The 13,480-nt window shown below is 40.0% G+C and overlaps 1 protein-coding gene across 1 annotated transcript in view; it reads right to left on the reverse strand.

Annotated features, from left to right (window-relative positions):
- Positions 1 to 13,243, reverse strand: part of CCDC170 (coiled-coil domain containing 170) — a 78,908-nt gene extending 65,665 nt beyond the window's left edge. Inside the window, exon 1 of the mRNA XM_044243943.1 lies at positions 13,133 to 13,243. Coding sequence (XP_044099878.1) covers positions 13,133 to 13,165 — 33 coding nt within the window. The 5' untranslated portion in view covers positions 13,166 to 13,243. The remainder of the gene's footprint in view (positions 1 to 13,132) is intronic.
- Positions 13,244 to 13,480: the final 237 nt, after the last annotated feature.

Raw genomic sequence — 13,480 nt, forward strand, 5'->3', positions numbered from 1 at the left:
ATAATGCACCTGCTTAATCCCTTCTCCATGTATTCCATTTCTTTCATTTCTTTTCCGTTACTTTTTAATTCTTTATTTCCATTCCATCTCTCTTTTTCTCCCCATTTCTTCTCTGTGCTCACCTTCCTGCCTGGGTCCCTTTTTGTCTTAGTATGATTTCTGCAATGGCTTCACTTTTTTTTGTCTTTTCGTTCCCGAGCCCCTCCCAGGTCACATTTCATCTCCTCTCCTCACCTTGCTGTATCTTCCTTGAAGTCCCGTATCACTGCTTTCTGAACGCACTTCAGGGACATGTTGGCTTTACTCAATTGTTTTATTCACGATGAATGCCTGCTCACAAGCTTTCCCGTGCTGTTTCCTTCTGGACTGCTCGTGAGCAGGTGAGTGCTAGCTGGGCCCACGTGGAAGAGGTTAGTGCGCACAAAGGGACGGGATGGTAAAGTCATTCATGTTTCAGCGAAGACACAGGATTTGTGTACAACTTCCTTTGACCTCTTTTTCATTCCAGCCCATGGAGGGCTTATCACCATGCAGACTTTCCACGAGCCCCCTACTCCACAGCACCCTGCAAATCTGGCTCGTAGCGTGATTTCTACTTGGCTCTCCCTCGTCTACTTTTTGGAAGCCAAGGAGGTGCAGAGAAGCTCCCCTTCCCAGGCCACACACTTCCAGCCTTCTTGCAAATGAGAGATGCTGGCTCCACTCCTCTGAGTTTGCCTCCTCATCTTTGCAAAAGAAGCTTTCCCAGCCCTTCCCACCCTCCCATACACACCTCCCTCGACCTTTGCTGCTTGGGAAAGGCTTGTCACCTACTTTGTCTTGCAAGATTTCCGCCACCTCCTGGATGGGCCAACAGTGGCATTGTTTCTCAAGGTCTTTGTTGCTTGTGACTAATTTCCAGGAATAGAAGGGAGAAATGTTATCTGTATGTCACCACTTTTAAACTAGAAGTACCTACATAGATAGATTTTTTTTTTAACTAAATGGCCCTTCGGTCACTTACAGGCATTAGAAAAAAAATGTCCTTTCAAACATTTTCATTTTGGAAAAAAAAAATCTAGTTATAACAATGTGATACTCAATAGGAAATCAACAGAAAGACCAACGGAAACCCCAAGAACAGCCTTTAGTCTCTAGTGCTCAGAAAAATCTAGTGTGAAAAAGTGGAGAAAAAATATTGGTCAATAAATAATGAAGCTAATTATTAAAGAACAAAAGAAAGAAATTTTAGAGTTGTACTACACATTAGAAGCCAAAATAAATTTAAGATAGACTTGAAGCACTGAATATTAAAAATACAATAATAGGGGCGCCTGGGTGGCTCAGTGGTTTAAGCCGCTGCCTTCGGCTCAGGTCATGATCTCGGGGTCCTGGGATCGAGTCCCGCATCGGGCTCTCTGCTCAGCAGGGAGCCTGCTTCCTCCTCTCTCTCTGCGCCTGCCTCTCTGCCTACTTGTGATTTCTCTCTGTCAAATAAATAAATAAAAATCTTTAAAAAAAAAATACAATAATAAAGGTACTATTTATATGTATCTTATCTTGAAAAGGGTTTTCTAAGCATAAGCAATGAAAGAACATCAAGGAAAAAGCTCACATATGACAAAAAAATTTTAAAACTTCTACACATTAAAAATATGTAAACAGAATTTAAAGAAAGAGCAAACTGGAAAAATATTCACAAAAGTAATACAGAGCCAAAACCATAATATGCAAAGAACCCCCTCAAACTAATAAGAAAACAAATACTGCAGAGAAAAATTACATAAAAGATTGGGAGGGAGACAAACCATAAGTGACTCATAATCTCACAAAACAAACTGAGGGTTGCTGGGGGAGGGGGTTTGGGAGGGAGGGTGGGGTTATGGACATTGGGGAGGGTATGTGCTGTGGTGAGTGCTGTGAAGTGTGTAAACCTGGCGATTCACAGACCTGTACCCCTGGGGATAAAAATATATTATATGTTTAAAAAAATATATTATATGTTTATAAAAAATAAAAATTAAAAAAAAAAGAACTAACAATTATCAGAAGAACTATAAATGCCTAAAAAAAGAGAAGTATTCGGGGCACCTGGGTGGCTCAGTGGGTTAAGCCTCTGCCTTCGGCTCAGGTCATGATCCCAGGGTCCTGGGATTGAGCCCCGCATCCAGCTCTCTGCTCAGCGGGGAGCCTAACTGCCTCTCTGCCTACTTGTGATCTCTCTGTCTGTCAAATAAATAAATAAAATCTTTTTTAAAAAATCTAGAATATTTTGAACACTTACAAATTAATAAGAAAATCAATAAAATGAGGATACATATAAATAGAGAATTCTCATTAAGAGAAATACACAAAAAGATACATAAAAAGATCCTCCAACCTCCCTAATAATCAGGTGAATAAGAATTAAAACAAAGACACACCATTTTTGGTACATCAATTTGAAAAAAATAGATTTGATAATAACAAGTGTTAGCAAAATATAAAGAAAGGGTTACCTTCATATGTAGCTGCCAGGAATATGAAAGAGTTAAACCCTTTGGCTGCTCTACCGGTTTCACTGTATTAAAATCAATGTACTGAGGTGTCTGGGCGGCTCAGTCGGTTCAGTGTCCGACTCCTGATTTCAGTTCCGGTGGTGATCTCAGGGTCATGGGGTCAAGCCCCGTGTTGGGCTCCACACTGAGAGGGGAGCCTGCTTGAGATTCTCTCTCTCCCTTTCCCGTGGCCCCTCCCACCCCTCATGCACACACATGCATGCTCTCTCAAATAAATAAATAAACAGGAGTTAAAAAAATAAATCTATGTATTTTATGTACTAAATGTAAACATTATCCAACTGAGCAACTCTACTCTCCAATTATCTCCCCCTGAAAAATACTCACACATATGCATAAAAATATGTTAAGGATTTTCATTATACTATGGTCTGCAATAACAAAGAGGGAAGGGGGGGAGGGCTAAAACCATACAAATTTCCACTGACAGGGCAATTACTAAAACAAGGCATTTGCATACTATGGAATACTGTGCAACACACAGGGTGAGCTAGATTGTATGTTTGAACATAATAATATCTCCACAATACATCGCTGAACAAAAATAAAGTGTAGACCCATGGTTTGACACTCTTTGTCATAAAACATATAATAGGGTTAATGTACTATTTATTTTCCATAAACATATGTAGAGAGAAAAAAAAAGAAAAAGGTCTGAGAGCATACACATCACCTCAATAACAGTACTTACCTCTGGGGTTGACACTAGAATTGGAGCTGGGTGTAGGGAGAAGGCAATGGTTCCGTTTTTTCAAGAAGGATGTATCTATGCATTATTTGTATAATTAAATATAATTTAAAGAAAAGGAAAATATTGGAAAGAAAATGTCAACTGTAGTTATCTTTTAGTTATAGAACTAGAATTTATTTTCATCTTTCTTCTATATTTCTATATTTTCCAAATCCTTTACAATGATCATGTATTACTTTCTTAATCAGAATAAATGTCTCCCCTTTAATTCACAAAAAAAAAAGAACAAGGGCACGGATAGACAAAAATCACAAACCCACAATAAACTGTCTTTATGAGGAACACGAGCACAAAGAAGCAACTCCAGACAGCAAAGAACACTCAGCACACGTGACAGCAGACATTTCAGGGGATTTTTTCTCTTAGGGAGGCCTTTGTGTAGTTAGCAAACTTTTTTGAAAATTCCTCAACTTTTTCTACAAGTATTAAATAATCTTCACTTCTCAAAAAAACTAATTTTACCCTATTCAAAATCGACAAGATTAAAAATTTATCCATTTGTCCTCATCGGAGGATAATCTAAGTTATTAGGTATCTATCAGCTAGGCTATGAAGCAATTTTATATTAATTTTAGAAAGCCAACTACATATTATTTGATTCTGCTATTGATATTATTATGATAATGACAGAAATTGACTCACAGGGTGGCTCATAGTCTTCTCAGAATAAAGAACGGTTTCAAAGCTCAATGGCATCGAGGAGACATAAATTTATTCATAATTTAGTACACAATGTGCCCAATTACCTGACCTGGGGACAATGTCCTGGGCCAGTCTTGCTACTATGATAGTTAGTTGTCTTATTACCCCCATGGACAAAAAAATGAGAAGAAAATCACTGTCTGCCTGTGACACACAAAATCTCCTAATCCATTCCTATCTCCCTATGCTATAACCAATCTTCTCTTTGTTCCAGCATTATTCCACACTGCAGTGCACAAGTGTGTGACCAAGGGTCTCTCAGTATGGAGTGTTTCCTGTAGTCTCAGTGTCTGTCTGTCTGTCTGTCTCTCTCTCTCTCCTCCCCACCCCTTTTTCAAGCTTCTAGGGCTGTCCCAGTCAGCAATCCCTTCTCAGACCTTGTCCCCTACTCTCCAACTTCTTCCCGCCAAAAAGTTTCTTCCCTAGTTTACAGCATAAATTAAGTCTTGCAAATTGTATTTCTCCAACATAATCCGTGCTCTAGTCCATTTTTGACCACTCATCTGTTCTTATTCCTAATTTGAGGGACTTTCCTGGTCCTCCTGCTTTCGTTTCTTTGTAGATGTGGATTTGGTCTCTGGGGATCACTAGTGCCTGCAGGGCGGAATGTGATGTGTGCGGAACCCAGGAAATAAATCCTTGCAGTTGTGGGAAAAGTTTTAGAAGAGACATTACTATACAAGTTTTGTGGAAAAGCTGATCTATTATTTTCATATTATTTTCCAATTTCTTGGCTCTTAGATGTCACTCTTATTCACTTAAAAACCCTTCTAAGGGGACGCCTGGGTGGCGCAGTTGGTTGGACGACTGCCTTCGGCTCAGGGCGTGATCCTGGAGTCCCGGGATCGAGTCCCGCATCGGGCTCCCAGCTCCATGGGGAGTCTGCTTCGCTCTCTGACCTTCTCCTCGCTCATGCTCTCTCTCACTGTCTCTCTCTCTCTCTCAAATAAATAAATAAAATCTTTAAAAATAAATAAATAAATAAATAAATAAAAAACCCTTCTAAGGAGGATGAAAGAGTAGGAGGACCCTAAGCTGACCTCGTCCCTTAGATACAACTAGGTAACAGCCGTTTCAGTGTAAATAACCCAAAAAATGACACAGGGACTGGCCAGACTCTCCACAGTTAAATGTAGAGAAGAGGCCTCATAGAAGAAGGTAGAAAGGGAAGAGACAAAGTCAGGAGGAAACAGACCTGCAGAACTGTCCCCAGAAGGCAGGGGGAACTCCACAGATATAGAGAGGGGAGAGAAACAGATTCTCACAAGAGGAAGCCTGCACAAAAAAGATGAATCCTCATAACATTTGGCATTGAAAATTAGAGGGACCGGGGCACCTGGGTGGCTCAGTTGGTTAAGCAACTGCCTTCGGCTCAGGTCATGGTCCCAGAGTCCTGGGATCCAGTCCCACATTGGGCTCCCAGCTCCATGGGGAGTCTGCTTCACCCTCTGACCTCCCTTCTCATGCTCTCTCTCTCACTCTGTCTCTCTCTCTCTCAAAATAAACAACAAAAAAAAATTTAAAAAAAAAAAGAAAATTAGAGGGACCAAATTCTATGATTTCTTGCCATAATTGGGGCTTAAAACTTGGAACTTTAAAAATAGCAGGCTTGCAGGAGAGCCAGGAACACAAGAGGAAACTGAGTCCCTGCACTTAAAGAGACAGGGCAACAAATAACCCCATGGAGACATAGCATGGAAGCAGATTTTGAAAAACACCTGGGGTATTTGGAACAAAGATCTGTTTACTAATCTCAGAGCACGGGTTAGGGGGGCAGGGATCATTCAGAGATTTCTCCGGGAACACAAGAGCTGACAGCTTCATTTCCCTCCACTCCTCCTCACCATAAACACATGAACACCTGAGGGAATCAACCGTGAGCCAACATTCACTACATAACCTGCTAACAGTGTGCCCTGCCCACATGTTTTCCTGTGGAGCCAGGCCAGTGTATGCCTTGCTAACACCACACATCCAGCCACAGCACTCTTACAGATCCAATCCCGCTACAGGTCACCTCCCAGTGATGCAGACCTTGCTGGCACTGCGCACCCCACCCCCAACACTCTCCTGAGGTTCAGTGCTACTCTATCTCTGCTAAACACCTGGTCTGACTCAACTTAAGCCCAAGGTCGCCTTAGACTGTCCTATTAACACCACAGGAATAAAACACTGTCCGTAACAGGCAAAGGGTGCCATTGAAGATGATCTGCCTAATGGCAAATGGGGTTCAGCTACAACATCAGTGTGCACAGACACACACAGGAGACACCCCTGAAGTGCCAGGTGCTGGTGAACAGGGAACACTGAAGCACAGGGCATTACAGGACATCTTTTTTATAAGGCGGCTATTTTCACTAGCAGAAGGCACAGCTGACTTTTCTAACACAGAGAAACAGACACAAAGAGTTATACAAAATGAGGAGACAAAGGAATACGTTCCAAATGAAAGAACAGGATGAAATTGGAAGGGGAGGTGAACCATGAGAGACTATGGACTCTGAAAAACAATCTGAGGGTTTTGAAGGGGTGGGGGGTGGGAGGTCGGGGTACCAGGTGGTGGATATTATAGAAGGCACGGATTGCATGGAGCACTGGGTGTGGTGCAAAAATAATGAATACTGTTATGCTGAAAATAAAAAATAAATTTAAAAAAAAATCACAGCAAGAGACCCAAACGAAACAGAGGTAGGTGATATGCCTGATAGAGAATTTAAAGTAATGGTCATAAAGATGGTCACTGGACTTGAGGAAAAAGTGGAGGACCTCAGAGAGACCCTTAACAAAGAGATAAAAATTAAAAAACACATTAAAAAAGAACCAATCAGAGATGAAGAACTCAATATCTAAATTTAAAAATAAATAGATGGAATAAATAGTAGACTAGAGGAAGTAGAAGAATGAATCAGTGACCCAGAGGACAGAGTAATGAAAAGCAATCAAGCTGAACAGGAGAGAGACAAAATAATAATAAATGAAAACAGACTTAGTTTTCATTTAATAATAAATGGAAACATAAATCAGTGATGCCATCAAGTGTAATAACATTCACATTATAGGGATTTAACAAGGAGAAGAGAGAGAAAAGGGGGCAAAAAATTTATTTGAGAAATAATAGCTAAAAACATCCAAATTCTAGGGAAGGAAATCAGAAATCCAGATCTAGGAGGCACGAAGAACCCCCAACAAAATTAACTAAAAGAGGGCCACACCAAGACACATAATAATTAAAATGGCAAAGTGTAGTGATAAGAGAGAATTTTAAAAGTAGCAAGAGAAAAGAAAACAGTTACATATAAGGGAAACCCCATAAAGCTATTAGCTGATTTTTCAGCAGAAACTTTGCGTGCCTCAAGAAAAGGACATGATATATTCAAAGTTCTGAAAGACAAAAACCTGCAGCCAAGAATACTCCATCCAGCAAAGGCTATCATTCAGAATAGAAGGAGAGACAGAGTTTCCCAGACAAACAAAAGTTAAAGGAGTTCGTGATCTAGAAATTTTAAAGGGGACTCTTAAGTGGGAAGAAAAGATCATAAGTAGGAGTAAGAAAAGTAGGAAATACAAATGCAGTAAAAATAAGCATAGCTAGAGGCATCTGGCTGGCTCTGTGGGTTAAATCCTCTGCCATCAGCTCAGGTCATGATCCCAGGATGCTGGGATCGAGCCCCGCATTGGGCTCTCTGCTTGGCAGGGAGCCTGCTCCCTTTCCTCTCTCTGCCTGCCTCTCTGCTTACTTGTGGTCTCTGTCAAATAAAAAAATAAAATCTTTTTTAAAAAAATAAGCATATCTATAAAAATCAGTCAAGGCATTCACAAAATTAAAAATGTAAAGTATGACATCCAGTACTAAAATGGGGGGATACGAGTGAAGAATGGATTCAGACTTAAGCGATCATCAACTTAACTGCTATATGCATATCATATATAAACCTAATGGCAACCATTTATCAAAGACCAGTAATAGATATGCAAAAAATAAAGAGATAGGAATCCAACGACATCACTAAAGAAAGCCAACAAACATTGGGAGAGGAGAGCAAGAGAAGAAATGAACAAAGAACTAAAAGACAATAAAACAAATAACAAAATGACAAAAAGTACATATTTATCAGATAATTACATATGAAAGTAAATGGACTGAACACCCCAATTAAAAGAAACAAGGTGATGAAATGGATTTAAAAAAGGAGACCCATCTATATGCTGCCTACAAGGGACCCATTTAGGACCTAAAGGCACATGTAGATTGAAAGTGAAGGGATGGAAAAGTGTTTATCATGCAAATGGAAGCAAAGAGAAAGCCAGGAATTACACTGGACAAAATAGACTTTAAAACAAAGACTGTAACAAAAGACAAAGAAAGACACTATATAATCATAAGGAGAACAATCCAATAGAAAGATGTATCAATTGTAAATATTTATGCATCCAACATTGGAGCTCCCAAATAAATAAAATAACTAGCAGTAAATATACAGAAGTAATGTAATAATAGTAGGGGAATTTAACAATCCCCTTCCATCAGCGGATAGCTCATTCAAACAGAAAATCAATATAGAAACAGAGGTTTTGAATGACCCATTGGACGAGATGGATCTAGTAGATACATTCAGAACATTCCATCCTAAAACAGCAGAATACATACTCTTTTCAAGTACACATGGAACATTCTTCATATGGTCATACATTAGACCACAAAACAAGTCTCAGCAAATTCAAAAAGACTGAAGTCATGCCATGCACCTTTTCTGGTCACAATGCTATGAAACTAGAAATCAACCACAAGAAAAAAACCTGGAAAGAACACAAATACGTGGATGTTAAATAACATGCTACCAAACAGTGAATGGGCCAACCAAGAAATCAGAGAGGAAATACAAGAATACATCAAGACAAATGAAAATGAAAACACAACAGCCCAAAACCTGTGGAATGCAGTAAAAGCTGTTCTAGGAAGGTAGTTTATAGCAATACAGGCCTACCTTAAGAAGCAAACAAGAAAAAAATCTCAAATGAACAATCTAACCTTACACGTAACGGAGTTAGAAAAAGAACAAACAAAACCAGTAGAAGGAAGGAAATAGTAAGATTAGATCAGAAATAAATGAAATAGAAACTTAAAAAAAAAACAGAACAGATCAATGAAACTGGGAGCTAGTTCTTTGAAAAGACTACCAAAATTGATAAAACTTTAGCCAGACTCATTAAAAAAAGAAAAGAGGACTCAAATAAACAAAATCAGAAATGAAAGAGAAGAAATAACAAATAACACCACAGAAATACAAAGGATTATAAGAGAATATTATGAAAAATGATGTGCCAATAAATTGGATAACCTAGAGGAAATGGATAAATTTATTTTATTTTTTTAAGCGCAGACTTTTTTCACTATTAACATATAATATATTTGTTTCAGGGGTACAGGTCTGTGATTCATCAGTCTTACACAATACACAGTGCTTACCGCAACACATACCCCCCCAATGTCCATTACCCTGCCACCCCATCCCCCCAACCCCTCCACTCCAACAGCCCTCTGTTTGTTTCCTGAGATTAAAAGTCTCTTAGGGTGTGTCTCCCCCCTCTCTGGTTTCATCTTGTTTCATTTTTTCCTCTCTTCCCCTATGAAGCTCTGTCTTGTTTCTCAAATTCCATGTATCAGTGAGATCATATGATAACTGTCTCTCTCTGATTGATTTATATCACCTAGCATAATACCCTCTAGATCATCCACATTGTTGCAAATGTTAAAATTTCATTTTTGATGGTTGCATAATATTCCAGTGTGTGTGTGTGTGTGTGTGTGTGTGTGTGCGTGTGTGTGTGTGTGTGTGTGTGTACACCACATCTTCTGTAATGGATAAATTCTTAAAAAAATATAACCTCCCAGACTGAATCGTAAACAAACAAGAAATTTGAACAAACCAACCAACCAGCAATGAAATTGCATCAATAATTTAAAAACTCCCAACAAACAAAAGTCCAGAATTAGACGGCTTCACAGATGAATTCTACAAAACATTTAAAGAAAAAATAATACCTATTCTTCTCAAACTATTCCAAAAAATAGAAGAGGAAGGAAAACGTCCGTATTTATTCTCTGAGGCCAGCATTACCCTAATACCAAAACTAAATAAAAATACTAAAAAGAGATTGAGAGAGAACATGAAACACAGGCCAACATCTCTGATCACCAAAAATGCAAAAATCCTCACCAAAATATTAGCAAACCAAATCATTCACTACACATTTTTAAAAATCATTCTCTACAATCAAGTAGGGATTTATTCCTTGGATGCAAGGGTGGTTCAATATTTGCAAAGAAAATGAACACACTAATTTGAGAAGATACACACACCCCTATGTTTATACTAGCATTATTTACAGTAGCTAAGATATGGAAGCAACCCAAATTTCCATCCACAGATGAATGGATAAAGACGACATTGGGTGTGTGTGTGTGTGTGCGTGTGCGTGTGTGTAAAGCAATATTACTCAGCCATAAAAAACAATGAGATTTTTGTCATTTGTGACAACATAATGCTCAGTGAAATAAGTCAGACAGAGATAGAACCCACATGATTTCACTTACATGTGGAATCCAAACAACAAAACCAATAAGAAAACAACCAAAAACAGAACATCTCTTAAATATAGAGAACAAACTGATGGTTGCCAGAAGTGAGGTAGATGGACGGATGGATGATATAGGTAAAAGGGATTAAGAAGTACAAATTTCCAGGTATCAAATAAATAAGCCATGGAGATGAAAAGTACAGCATCGGAAATATAGTCCATAATATTGTAATAACTCGCATGTGATAAGATGGTGACTATATTTACTGTGGTAAGCAATGAGTACCATACAGAATTGTCTAATAACTGTGTAACGCTCCTGAAATTATTCTAACACTGTATATCAACTACACTTCCAATAATATTTTTTTTTAAAGCACAGAAGAGTACTATAGGAACAGCACTATAAAGAAATGTATGAAACTGTATCAGTAAACTTTCTGATTGGTAATAATGTGGGTGACTTTTTTTTAATTGATTGCACAGATAATTATTAACCAGAATAGATACAACAAGATGGATGAAGACGGGAGTGGTAATGGGAATAAAAATCTCTGCCCGGATGTCCCATGAAAGCTCGGCAGAAAAGCGAATTCCAGCACCGGTCAGCTAGAGGAGGGGCCTGGGAAGGAAGGGAGCAGGCACCATAGGCAAGAAACCATTCAAGATACATGGCAAGCTTGAACAAACTAACTTTCCATGTGACTGAAGGTTTGGCTAGAGATTAGACAGGGGTAATGTGATTCGGCTGACCTAAGGAGTCTGTCTATTACCCACCCTGTCTACAGAGGACAGTGTTCGTCCGCGAGGGGAGGAATCTGGTCGGGTCCGCGTGTCATCACGTCTACTCTGTGGAGCTGAAAAGGTTAGATCAGTACAAAGGAGATGGGATGAAGGGAAACCAGCCAGGAGGCGATTGCATCAGCCTACACCGATTTTTGGATGAAGCTTTGGCAAGTCCATTTTCAAGCCTCATGTTGAAACGCTTTACAATTATTACATCAGTTTAGAATATATGACAGTTGGAGGCCTGGGAAGTTGGAGTTAGACAGATGATCCCTCTTACCCTCACACGACGGGACACACTTCACTTGTCTCCGCGGGAAGCTGGATCCAGCTGATGAGGAATGCAATCTTCATACCCAGACAAGAGGTTCAGAAATATGTTTCTGATATGAACCAAGTTCATGGCGTCAGATGGCATTCAGAGGATTGGCTGAAGAGTGTGCATTCACGCATTCTATATGCTCCACTTCAAAATGATCCTTAAAAAGCCAGAAACTCAGAGAGAGGTCTACTCGGACCCCATTTGCTTTGATCCTGCTATAAAAGAGCTTTTACTGAACAAGGACTTGCCATTGCATTGTTTCGTGGGCCTTGAAATTTGTCATGGTTTCCTGTAGTGATTAGGTGTGTTAACGAGCAACTTGTTTTCGTTACCTTGTGGCCCTAGTGGATTGTGTGACCCCGGAGGGTCTGCTTGGAAGGGCCAAGTCCAAGGAAAATGCTACCTCACACCAGCACACAGCCCCACGAGCACATGCGTGATACCCTTTCCTATCCTCCCAAACTCTCCCTCTTTCCATATTTCTTTATTGGCCATTTACTTCCTTTTCTCTTTTTGACACTGGATGAGAAATAAATCTGAAACTTGGGAGGGAGGTTAGAAATTATTTTCTGAGATCTGGACCCCTGGTAACCTGCAAAGATTATGGGAAACCTAGCAAGGTGGTGACTTGCCTTTGGTTTAAAATCTTGCCATAGTGTAGAAGCTCTTCGGTTACTGGGGAGTATGTTTCAGAACAGCCATAGAGTCGAAAGGAAGGCAACTTTGGTTTGTGAATGCTACTGGAGAGGGACAACTCAGCCCACTGCTGGGGCAGGGGGCTCAGCAGACGCCAACAATCCTACAGGGGTTGATGGAATTCGGTACAGAATCTGGCCGATGAGAACGGGATGAGTTGTAGGGTGAATCGGATGTGAGTACTGGAGTATTGGTGAGAAGAAGGGTCATCCATCCCTCCATTCAGTCACCTACACTACAAATAATCACTGAGCATTTTCAGTGAAGTCCTGAGTCGTGCTAGGGACGACTTAGTGAACATCACAGTCTTCTGCGGGAAGCAGACATTAAATACTTAATTATGCATGTAATTTATTACTTGCTATTGTGTTAAGTGCTGTGAGGGAGAAGCCTCAGTTGCTATGGAGAATAGCTCAAAGACAGCGCTGTGGTCAATGGGGTTTTGATTGGTGAGGTTCTGCAGAAAATTAGAGGAAAATGAGTTAGGAAGACTTTGAAATCACAAATAGGAGAAGAGGGACAGGACTGCTAGGAAGGCGCAAACACTGTCCACCCGGTGATTTTCTTCCTTGGCTCTGATGCCTCCTGCCACCTTGCCCAGCTGCCTCCTGCTGTGCCCTTGTCCCGCCTGCACCGGGAAATTTGACGTGAGGACCTGCTGCCGGTGCTGGCGAGGACACAGGACGAGCTCCCGTCATAAAGGAGATTAGGGACTCTATGTTTCAGAAGGAAGGGCTTCCAAAATGGGAGTCTACTCACATTCATCGGTCCTACAGAGCGTGCCGCGGACATCCTTATGTGCTTCTTGATAAGCCACGAGAGTTGCTAGGCACTGAGGTTTAAGGTTGGAAATCTGCCGTTAATCCGATCTATCCTGGACACAAAAGAGAGAAAAATTAATTCTAACAACTTGATTGTGGCTTGGTTTGTCTCTTTGCAAGGATTCTTGCAGGAAGGTGACACATGATGTGATTTCTTTCTAAAGTGAAAGCTGGAGGGATTATCCATCGCTAACATTTCCCTGCTATCATTTTCTTTTTTTAAAATAAAGCAGGCCTCTCTTTTTTTTTTTTTTAAAGATTTTATTTATTTATTTGAGAGAGAGAG

The sequence above is a fragment of the Neovison vison genome, chromosome 1 (genome assembly GCF_020171115.1).
Source record: "Neovison vison isolate M4711 chromosome 1, ASM_NN_V1, whole genome shotgun sequence".
Classification (NCBI taxonomy): Eukaryota; Metazoa; Chordata; class Mammalia; order Carnivora; family Mustelidae; genus Neogale; species Neogale vison.